General features: G+C 31.0%; 1 protein-coding gene across 1 annotated transcript; it reads right to left on the bottom strand.

Moving 5' to 3' along the window:
- Window positions 1-255: 255 nt before the first annotated feature.
- On the bottom strand, window positions 256-6,173 carry LOC127092573 (uncharacterized). Its single transcript, XM_051031470.1, has 8 exons — window positions 5,744-6,173; window positions 5,188-5,327; window positions 4,931-5,030; window positions 4,715-4,813; window positions 2,867-3,214; window positions 1,379-1,471; window positions 1,089-1,295; window positions 256-750 (listed from the first exon to the last, which is right to left on the bottom strand). The coding sequence occupies exons 1-8, from the start codon at window positions 6,080-6,082 to the stop codon at window positions 445-447; spliced, it is 1,632 nt and encodes a 543-aa protein (XP_050887427.1). The 5' UTR covers window positions 6,083-6,173; the 3' UTR covers window positions 256-444.
- Window positions 6,174-11,672: the final 5,499 nt, after the last annotated feature.

The raw sequence follows: 11,672 nt of genomic DNA, 5'->3' as shown, positions 1-11,672 counted from the left end.
TTTTTCTTGAGTTATAAAATTAATTTTATTTATCGGCATAGGGATCTAAAATTAAATTCGCACATCTCAGAGAGATAGAAAACAATACTTTTGAAAGTGTTGAACGGACCAAAACTAAAATTTACATTTTAGTAATTATGCACGGAGCAAAAACTTTTATTTCTACACTAAACAACCAAGCACTTAATAACGTTTGATAAAAATAACAAATTACAAACCACCTGAACATCAAGAACAACTTCACGAGCCATCCAATAAAAAAATGTGGAGTCAATTGATATTAATATAGAATCCAGTTCCCTAAATATCGAACTCGTAGTTGGCATGGCATAGCTAAGCTGAAATGATTGAATACCAGGAAGGAAGGGTATCCTATAACCTAAAACAAATAGTAGAAGTTCAGAGACTGTTCCCTGTTTCAGAGAAAATAACCAAAATCCAAAATCAAAGCCCGGGAATAGACTCAAGATTGAACTTCTCAGAAGATTCACTGCCCCTTCTCTCTTGTAATTTCGGCGTTGGGGTGCCATCTTGAGCTTGTAGGTATGTGCCATCTTGAGCTTGTAGGTATGCGTAAGCCGGAGTTTGACACGCAGTTTGAGAAGCAGTTTGATTAGAAGGCAGGCTTGGACTGCTAATTCTGCTGGCAAGGAAGCGGCGGATCAGGCCCCTAAGAAATGGGGCCATGGTTTCTGGCTCGTATTCCAAATAATACATGATCCCTCCCATGCAAAGAGAAAACAGAAAGACCTATACCATCCAAAAGCATAAAATTAGATGATTTCTACAGTCAGCCATACAAGGCTATAATTCAATCTCCTCAACCATAAAAGGGACCCTTATGCAAGATCGTTGGAGTATTAGTTCCAGAGCCTTAATTAGTATATCAGTATTTCTTACATCTCCTACCATTAAATTCTCATTCTCTGATTATATTGGAGCTAAAAAACCTCAACGGTAAAATAGACATAAATTTCATGATACGTAAGTTTGTCACTAGAGTTCTAGAAACATGTTGTGGGTGAGTGCTATAAAATGAAAAGAGAATTGCTTCTTTTAATTCAGTGCAGAGTAGCAAAATTACATACCTCGGCATTCCTAATTTTTGGAAGCAGGTGCCTGTTCACCAAGATATACCATAAAGAATCTACTGATCGGGGAAGAACATATAAAGCTAGCTCACCCCGCCTTGCTTTTTTCTCCAATAGCACTGAAAGGGCAGATACTCCACCTGCTATCCAATACACAAGTTTGTGATCTCTTGAAGAAAGTTTTCTATGCAAACATATGACTCCCTACAAAACCAAGAAGACATTAGAAATATTAATAATATTACATTGATATACTAAACATGTAAATAACAAGGAAAAACATATACCTGAAAGATTCCAACAAAAGCAGACAAAAAGGCCGTGGAGCGAACAGCTCCTTTAATGGCAACCCAAAAAGTGTGGAAAGGAGCATCAGTGAACTGAAAAAACAACCTTCCTCATCAGATTAAAATGTTCGAAATAACAATGGCCACGACAGAAGTTACAGCAATGGTAGCGATAGAAGTTGTGGCATAAGTAATTCCACGCTGAAGACAACATGTATACAACAGTATTCAATTTTTCTATCATCAATTTAAGTGATTTTCTTATCTCGTACACCGAACAGGTCAATACAATATTTATATCATCCTTTAAATCATGTGATGACATTTTATGAAACCCCAGTCAATAACTGAATTCTTAAAATATGGATTGGGACTAACTCAACCTCAACCCTATAAAAACTAGTTTGTAAAGTGAGAGATGTATCCCGCTTTAAAACACTTTCAAGGCATATGTCATCCAATGTGAAACTTGTAAATATTAACACACTCCCCTCACACCCAGGGTTAGACATCTTGAAAGTAACCTAAGTGACATGATAGTAGGTGAGCCAACAGGTCTTGGATAGACTTTAATATTATCTTAAACTTTAGGTCGGGCCTAATTCATTCCTAAAAAATCGGTTTGTTTGTAAGGTAAGGGAAGCCTTAACAATAAAATATAAAATTTAGGATTGGAAAATCGGTTTGTTTGTAAGGTAAGGGAATCCTTAACAATAAAATATAAAATTTAGGATTGGAAAATCGGTTTGTTTGTAAGGGAAGGGAAGCCTTAACAATAAAATATAAAATAAAATATAAATAAAATACGTTTTTTGGTCAATATCTCATCCAATGTGGGACTCTTAACAATAATTAATAAAATTTAGACCCCCTAAACCCTAACCATACTGTGGCAACGGAGGCACCTTGGCAAGTGCATTATAGTAGTATAGAGATATGGAGACGCGTAAAAATCATTAGAAACTACGAATCAGTAGTATTGAACCTTTAGAAGCCCTTTGTCATTATACTTAGAATCTCAGACTGAATTGCAAGAAAAGATATGATAAAATTCCAAACATAAAATTCATTTAACACATAACGAATTCTATCAAAAATTGTCACAAGAAATATGGAACCCAGCAACAAGACATTAGTTGTGGCAATCTTCCGGACAATGTAGTCATTTGCGGATAGCAGAAAATAAAGGATTGTTAAAATTCCGTTACGCAGCAGTGCTACAGCGCCACTATATCGTCTACTAGACAGCATTTAGTATTAAATAGCATATCGCAGAACAATAGCGGTTTGTCAAAATTCCACTATTATATAGCGGTATATCGCCTCTGTAGAAGCTATTTAACAACATTGGCACTGCTTCCAGAGTGCGTATCCCAGACTTCAAAATTATGCACATATTTCTTTTACACAGGACTGCTCTATTGCTAACCTTTGGAGTATTCAATTTGCAGATATACAAGTAACACAAATAGTTTGATAGGAAAGTACCTTTTGTAGGTGCAGAACGACAAATGGCACAAAGGTCAGAGAGAAGTAAAGTGGGAAAGTTTTCTTGAAGGTTGCTGATGTTGCATTTACTTCGTGAGCTAAACATGAATTTGTCCCTGCGTGAATGATGGAACAAGGAATAATAGAGGGAAATTCTTCCAACTTCACATAGTCAGATTTTCCTTTGCGAGATAAGTAGGTGTGCAGTGAAGCAACATCAACTGGATGACCTCTACAGCTATCTCTTACAGCCCTGTATACAGGCTCTGCAACTGGTCCGGTCTTTTGAATGAATTCTTGATAGGATTTCGGCAAGCTCTCAGGGCGCATTACAAAGGCATACATAACCTGTGTTTCACAAAGTCGGACGTATAAAAATTTAAGATTTACATGAAAACCATAACCACTAATAATTTAAAGAAGTCCGAGAAACCATAAAGTTGATTATGGTTCTCATGGCGCTTTGGTAGATTTCTTCTACAAGTTATTACATTTTCATTTATCGTAGTACGAGTACACAAAGGAGGCCTGATAAGTGCTGATACATTCAACAAAATTACACTCATTTGTTTATATAAACCTCCTTTTCATTCCTTTCTACAAGAACCAAATCATATCTTATTAGGTGGAATCAGCTATAGGGGTTTATTTGACCTCAAAACCCACAACATGTGTAAAGTCCAAAGATCCTCAAAATAGAGTTAAAAAAAACTACAACTCTTTGTTTAAGAAAGAAAGAACCTTCTTATGAGGCTAGATAATTGACGTCATAACTATATAGAATTATAGACTTGATAAGTTGAAAGAACACATTTAAATGAATTGGTAGTGTTAGAATCATTTGAAAGAACACAGTTATTAGATTTATCTACTTGATAAGTTGAAAGAGCACAAGTTTCAATTGTTAGAATTATCTACTTGATAAGTTGAAAGAACACAAGTTTCATCTTTGTATGACGCTGAACATTTCTGACACCCGACACATCTGTAACCCGAAGTGTCGGTGCTACATAGGTAATAATAGCAAACTAACAAAATATGACCAAATCTTAAATAAGAGAATAAAACTCTGAATAAAAATGTACAACCCCTAATCAAATTTTAAAAAAAAATGTAAAAATACTAATCATATATGCAAATAAAGCCCTAATAAAATCTGGAAAATATCCTACATAATCAGCCAAAGGAAAGTAATGTCAAGTTTTATTGTCTAAGACTTATGTTATGATAATCTTTTAGTGCCCCAGTTTTATTGCACTCTTTGTCAATTGATCTTCAAAAAGCTCTTGCACAAGTAATGCCATCTTTAATTGTCTTAGACTTGGATCATGTTAATGTTATGATGATCTTTTAGTGCCCCGGTTTTTTTGCACTCTTTGTCAATTGATCTTCAAAAAGCTCTTGCACAAGTCCAGTTAATACTTCTTTTCTCTGGTCATTTTTTGGGGCTTCAATTGTATTAGAGTTCCTTTTTAAGGGTTTCTCCTAGAGTTTCTTCAATTTTCCACCATCCTATTGAGTGCACCATCTTCAATTTGATTCATTTTTTCATAGCATCCGGTTTACTTTATCCAGAATCCCATTTACTTCAATAGATTCCGATAACTCATCTGTGATACCTAATTGCTTTTTAAATTTTACTATTTTTGCTTCCCATTCGAGCTATTCGAAACAGCTCATATTTTGTTAGCAGACAAACAACACCCCTTATATTCATGAAAAAACTTCCCATGAGTTTTATGGCCGTTCTACTGATGCCAAATTATCAATTATTTGACACTTAAAGCTTACAAGGATGATAAGCTAAGAATAAATCCTAGCATGAAAAGGCAAATGAAATTTGAATACCTGTGCACAAGCAAGTGAAAACAGCAAAGAATCTCCATGTCTCCAATGACTTCCCCAAAGGTGAAACTTGTTCTTAGATTTTGCAGAATTATAAGCACACTGATGTATAAATATGTATTAGCCTTGTGGATGCAAATAATTTTTAAGAAGCTAAAAATGTTCATACATCTGTATCAGATTGTCCAGAAACCATTCCAGGGATTCACTTTCAAATACCTGGGCTAGCCTAGCTAATAGATATAAAGCCAGTGTGCGCCTCCTATTTGAATCATTTAGTGCCAGAATTGAGAAACCAGCAACTGAACCTGCTAAAATTCTGCTCCATCATCCCCTTAAACAGAGTTATAAATAAGCAACACATGCAAACAACAACATAAAACAATACACAAGCATTTATATACAGCAAAACAAAAAACAAAAAAGAAGGTTATTCAAGAGCATGTAAATCAAGAAGCGCTAGTATTGTAACTTACGCGTTCATCGCAGTCTCTTTTTTTCTCAACTTTCTAAACAAGCATCTAAGAGCATGATAAGATCCGGTGAAACCACCAAAAAGTAAACCAATTCGACATGCTTCTTCCCTGACTATTAGGTCTTTTTCTGAAACAAGTTGCTGCAAACAAGTATAAAAGCAAAAAAAAGAAAATGTAAAACATAAACAATAGCCAATCTTAAGCAAAATCCATAATACCACAAATTCACAAGATAATACTAACCAAAATAAAATTGAATTAAACTCTCGATAAGATCCTGCTTCGGGATCAATTTAACTAGAATATATTCAAATAAATAAATTTGAAAGCAAAATTATTTCAAAACCAGCTTCAAATTTCGGTGTCTCCTTGTTATTCAGTCCAAACATTATCTAACTAAAACAAAAGTCATCTGAATTTCGATTAAACATACATTCTCAAAGTCAAACACATGCAAGAATTTGAACTAATTAAATATTCAATAAAATAAACATCGATAATCAGAAAATTAGAACCCTAATTTCATGTTCAATATTAAGGATGACCAATCACAAACCTTGAGATCAAGGAGAGAGGAGTAGGATTGCCTTCGAGCAAGCTTGAAGGCGCGGAGGAGAATCCCGATACCGACTCTGACGCCGTATGAGAGAAGGAAAGTCTGGCAGAGGTTGCCAATGGCGTGGGCGAAGCAGGACTCATCGGGACCGTGACCGCAGGGCGGGGAGTCAAGGTTGTTATGGTGGTGGAGGTTGTGGTAAGCATGAGCAGCGGCGCGTCGTTGGCGGCGTTGAAGCTCCTCGATAGCGTCTCGGAGACGGTCCTCCGCTTCGCGAAGGCGGTGCTCGGGATCGGTATTGTCGGCGACCGGAGGAGACGGGGGAGAGGAGGGTTCCATGAGGATTGAGTGACTGTCACACTCGAAAGATCATTTCTGAATCTATTCTGTTACGAAGTCAGTTTCATTCATCTTCGATGTCTTTGCATCTTATATTATATAAGCATAAATTGTTTGGAAGAAAAAAAGTTAATTTAATGTATTTAATTGATAAACATATTTTACACATTCAATAAATGGGTTAAAATTTTAAAATTATTTAATTTTTATTTTAATTATCTGTAAAATAATATTTGTTATTATATCATAAAAATTAGAAATTTAGGGTTATAATTTATGAAGGATTGTAATGAGTGGTGTAAAAATTTTATAATCTAAATGTTTACGTGTTATATTATAAAAATCAGAAATTTATAAGTTAGAGGCTAATATTTTTAAAAAAAATTACTACTTTAAGATAATTTAAGATGAGTTTAATGATGTTTTTGATAACATTTTAAAATCTAAATATATCTTTATTTATTGATATTTTTATAAAGAATCACGAATTTTAATTCATTTGAATGATTTAATTCGAAAAATTTTAAATGATATTTTTTTGTTAAATGTTTGAAAAAATATATTAATACTAAAAGATTTTTAATATAAAGATTCAAGATTTTTAATATAAAGATTTAAGAAAGGAAATGCAGCTTTGAGTTGGATATGTGAATTCTAAAGAAAAAAGAATGAAATGTGAATCCCTATTAAAGAATTAAAATCTATTTATATACTATATACATTAATAATTAATAACCGTCAAAAACGGCTATCTCTCTATAATTCGATATGTATCTTACTGCGTGGAGTTTTGTCTTCTGATGTTTTTTTGACGTGTGTTTTTTATCTTTGAATTGTTTGGAATAATTAATGTTGTTGGTACTGTCTTCAAATTACCTAATCATATTTGTCAAAAAAAGTCCATTTGTCAAATTTGTGAAAACTCGACATGTTGTCGGAAATATAACTTAACTATCTACAACTTAGTATTTATGCATATTTCATATCTCATATTCATATCAAATGTTGAACATAAAACTTCAATCTAACAACACTTTACATCATCGTCGAATAAAAATTCATCGTTTAGTTATCTTATAAAAATATTTGTATAATTTGATGAAATACACGGGAATCAGGATTATTAGTTGACAATAAAAAATTATTTTATAGTGCATTTTGTATTTTTCTCATTTAGGGTTAGTTGTGATATGTTGTTAGTTCTATTGTAGAAGAATTAAAATGATTTTAAAATTAATTTTATTTATTTTTTTCTTTAAAATAAAATTAACTTTATATTTATAACTAATTATATTTAAAATTATAAATTATAAATTTTAATTTTAAAACTGATTTTTACACAAAAATCTAGTTAACATTCTTCAATTTGTTATTTTATATTTTACAACTTTAAAATGAAAACAGCTATATAATTTTTTTATAATGTTGATATTTAATATTAGTAGTTTATATTCTATTTTTTTACTTTTAAAAATTGTAGTCAGCTCATTAAAAATAATTCACAATATGGTAGATCAATTCATTTGACTGTACCTAAATTTGATTTAATTCTTTTATATTTAGTTAATTCTTTACAAATAATAATTTGATTTTTTCACGTAATTATTCATCACACGCTTTAGTTCTAGTTGGATCGATCCAAACAATTAAATTATAATTCAGATCTCTTACTAGTTTGATGCCATTTCAATTTATAAAAAATATTTCATTCCATTATCTAATTATAAGCTATTATTTTTTCCTAAAAATACTACTATTGTATTAAAAGGTTATAATATAAATATAATTAAAGATGGTCTAAATTTTGTTTGAGTTCCTTTTAAATTTGATCAAATATTTTTTCTTGGTTAACTTTTTCATTTTCTATACTCTGACTTTTTTTCTAGCCATTCGAAGATTTCTTCATTTTCTATATTTTACTCCCATTCATTCAAAGACTTCTTTCATTTTCTATATGCCATTCAAAGACTTCTTTCATTTTCTATACTTTGCCATTCCAAGACTTCTTTCATTTTCTTTATTAGTATTGTTTTTGCCATTCCAAGACTTGTTTTATTTTCAATACGTTTTTTTTTTACAATTCCAAGACTTTCAAACAATATTTTAAAAATTGAATTGAATCGGTAATTTAATCGGTTAAATCAAAAATCAGAGTTGAATTTGACTCGATTAACTTTTTAAAATCGTTAGTGAGTCAAAATTCGAATAAAATTAAAAATAAATAAATTGTATCATTCAAAATCGTTCGAATCAAAGAATCGAGTCGATTTTGTAAAACCGACCCATTAAAAAAGTACATAAAATCATTTATTTTTTTAATTTTTTGGAAAAATTTTAATACGTTAATATTAAAACTTAAAATGTTTTTCAATTACAAAAAGAATTTCTTATTTATCGTCGTTCAACTTGAATTTGCTTATCGTTGTTAAATTAAGTATTTTGTATTGATTATTTTTATAATTCTATCTTATTTGATTTAGATATTTTTAATCATTTAAATTTTATTTTAATTATTATATTCTATTATTTTAATTTTGATTTGAATTAGTTTAACTTATTTTATTTATAATTAATTTATAAATACCACAACTTGTAAGTATTTCAAGAACTCCTCGATGAAATCAACCTATTGTGATATTTGTTTATTTTGTATTGTTCTGTTTTACTTTATGCATTTATTAGTGTAGTTTAAAAACCATGAAACTTCGTACTTATTCTTTAGAATAGCTAAAGAACTCGTATATAAGGAACATATGCTTTTTTTCAATGTAAACCATTGAAGAAAATAGAATCATAGTTGAGAGCAATCAACCAAATATGTAGCTAATTGTTGATATCATGTTTGATTTTCAAGTTATAACAACAAATTTGGCACACTTGGTGGGACTTTATGATCAAAATCATAGTAAAATTCACTTCGTCACTAGGTGAATGAACTAGCGTTTTGGTAAAAGTTTTAGCAACATAGATCAATTATTTTTGATGTTAAAGAGGTCTTGCCAAAATATACCTAATGACCCACCACAACGTTAGGAATGTCGCCTACTATGATCATGTCCACTGTTTTGAAGATACACTAGTTGATACATCGGAGGCTTCAATGGAAATGACCATTTTGAAAACATTTTACAAAAAGGTTGATTTTAGTTTGGTCAATTTAAAAAAAAATGAAGCAGTTATTTAAGCTTGGAAGAGTAATTTTAATAAAATAAAATAGAGAGATAGGAAAGTTCATACTAGGATTTATATTGAATTGACCTTAAACTGTACGACCTACTTCAACCCTTAAGAGTTTCTCCTTGATAGTTCCAATATCAATTTGAGTTTTTATCACTAGATCAGCTCGCAATCTCCTTACATCAAATTTTTACTCATGTTCAGCTTGCAACTTTTATAGCAACTAAAATGTTACAAGAAAATAAGAATCTTGATTTATAGTTATAACACGATCTGATTCAAATTATAAGCTTTTCTCTATCTCTGTACTAAAATAATGAAAAGTGTATAAAACTCTTTCTAAAAAGAAAGTGAGTAGTAAGATAGAAGAGTATAAATTAGATTTCTTGTGTTTAGAAATGAACACAAGATCTTCTCTATATAGGAGAGAAAATATGGCCAGAAAAGGAAAGAACCATGGATCAGAGCCGCTATCTAACCGACTAGATCTATCTAATTATGAAAGAAACTAGCCAAATTCAAAGTCCAATAGATTAAGAGAGTTCCTAATGGATATGTGTCGATTTTGCTCTATAATCCATTATATACATGTTCTAATTGATTATAGAGTGATTTTTCTCTTTTCTAATTGGTTAGGATGCTTTCTAATCAATTAGTAAATGGTCAGGAGTGATTGCTAAAGAAGTTTTGAAAGAGATGAAATTTGTAAAATTATTTTAAGTGTGCGTGAATTACTTTAGTATCTTGAAAAATATTCACGCTTTTTACACATTATTGATCTTAAACAGATAAAAATACACTAAGGTCAGGGATCATATGTGCTTTCAAAGACTTCAATTCCTTTTATGTTGATTTTAGTATTTTACCTTAATTGCTTTAAATATTTGAATCTTCTCAAATTTTCTATTTGATAAACTCCATTTTTTTCTTCATTGATGATGCTCATGATTATTTTGCTTTAGTCTTTTGTCATCATCAAATATTCAGTTGAATTCAAAGTTACACACACAATATATAGAACCCCATTCTCCCCCCTTTTTTTATTATGGCAACACATCTTTAGATGGTATAACAAAAATATTAAGATGAAAAAGATTGGATTTGTTAACTCCCTCTCACTGATAAAGGGAGTATAATTTATTCCTTCTAAGAGTATATTTCTATCCATTTGACATTATCAAGAAGAAGAAGAAGAAGAAGAAGTAAATAACACATATAACATATATTGCACATTGAGAATATGGAGAAGAAGAAAGAGAAGAAACATACATTAGATTAATCGATGCATGATTAATTAGAATTTCTAACTCGGTTCTTATAAAAAAAGATATTTTATTTAGGAAAATACTTATTAAAAATATTTGTCAATTGATTAGAAGAAGACATAAACTCAATTATACAATTTTATTCTCCGACATGATAATAAACTGGTGTATAATCTCACTGTGTTTCTTCTGATAGTGAAGTATAAGATTCTTAGTGAGGTATAATCGCATTGTGTTTTGTCCGACTTAATCGATATAGTTTAAAGATTAATTTATTAATCACTTAATTGTTGTTTATCCAGATTACTTGCACACAACAACTACTTGAAATAATATATTTTGCTTCAACTATATATAACACATCATTTGTTTCAGAAAATTGGTGTATTGAGTGTCGTTCTTTCTAGAAATAATTTTTTGATTTAATAACTTTAATGCGATCTCTCTTTCTTGTGACTCTCTGTCATTAAATATTATTCTCCATGCATTGCTACTTATTTGGTGTTGTTGGCTTCTCACACCAACTAATTGTTCATGTGTAGTTCAAAAAATTAATAATCTTATTTGGCATAAACTTGAAAATGAATGGTAAAAAAGGATGACATACCTATAAAAAAGTAGGGGTCAAACATTCATACCCATAAAAAAAATCAAAAGAAAATATGATAACTAGTTCTATTTTTTATTGTGAACTTTCAGTTTTACTTCTTAATGTATTTCTTTTAGCGTGAGAGTGGATGAACTTGTGAATGATTATGGATGATATTCTTGACCTTAGGCCTTAGCTTCTATCTTAGGACCAAAGCATTAAGTACAATAAGATGAAGATATATACAACGGTATCGTGTCGAGGAAATGACGTCAGAAGAGAAAAAACATTACGCCACTACTCTTTCCATACTTATTGGTGCTTCCACACCACCATGAAAAGACTTAAATGTCTCTAAAGTTCGAAGATGCATCTCCGGACGCACTTTTTTCACACACATCTCAACGAAATTGTTTAGAAACAATTGTTATGTTTAAATTTTGTCAGGAGATGCCCCTCCCCGTACGTACAAAAGTTTGATTCGACTGATATTTGAATCGTCACATCCACCTTCAATCGGACCTTTTATTGAGTAACGTTAACAGGTACTTCACATAAC

The sequence above is a fragment of the Lathyrus oleraceus genome, chromosome 6 (genome assembly GCF_024323335.1).
Source record: "Lathyrus oleraceus cultivar Zhongwan6 chromosome 6, CAAS_Psat_ZW6_1.0, whole genome shotgun sequence".
Lineage (NCBI taxonomy): Eukaryota > Viridiplantae > Streptophyta > Magnoliopsida > Fabales > Fabaceae > Lathyrus > Lathyrus oleraceus.
This window is presented reverse-complemented; position numbering and strand designations above follow the sequence as displayed.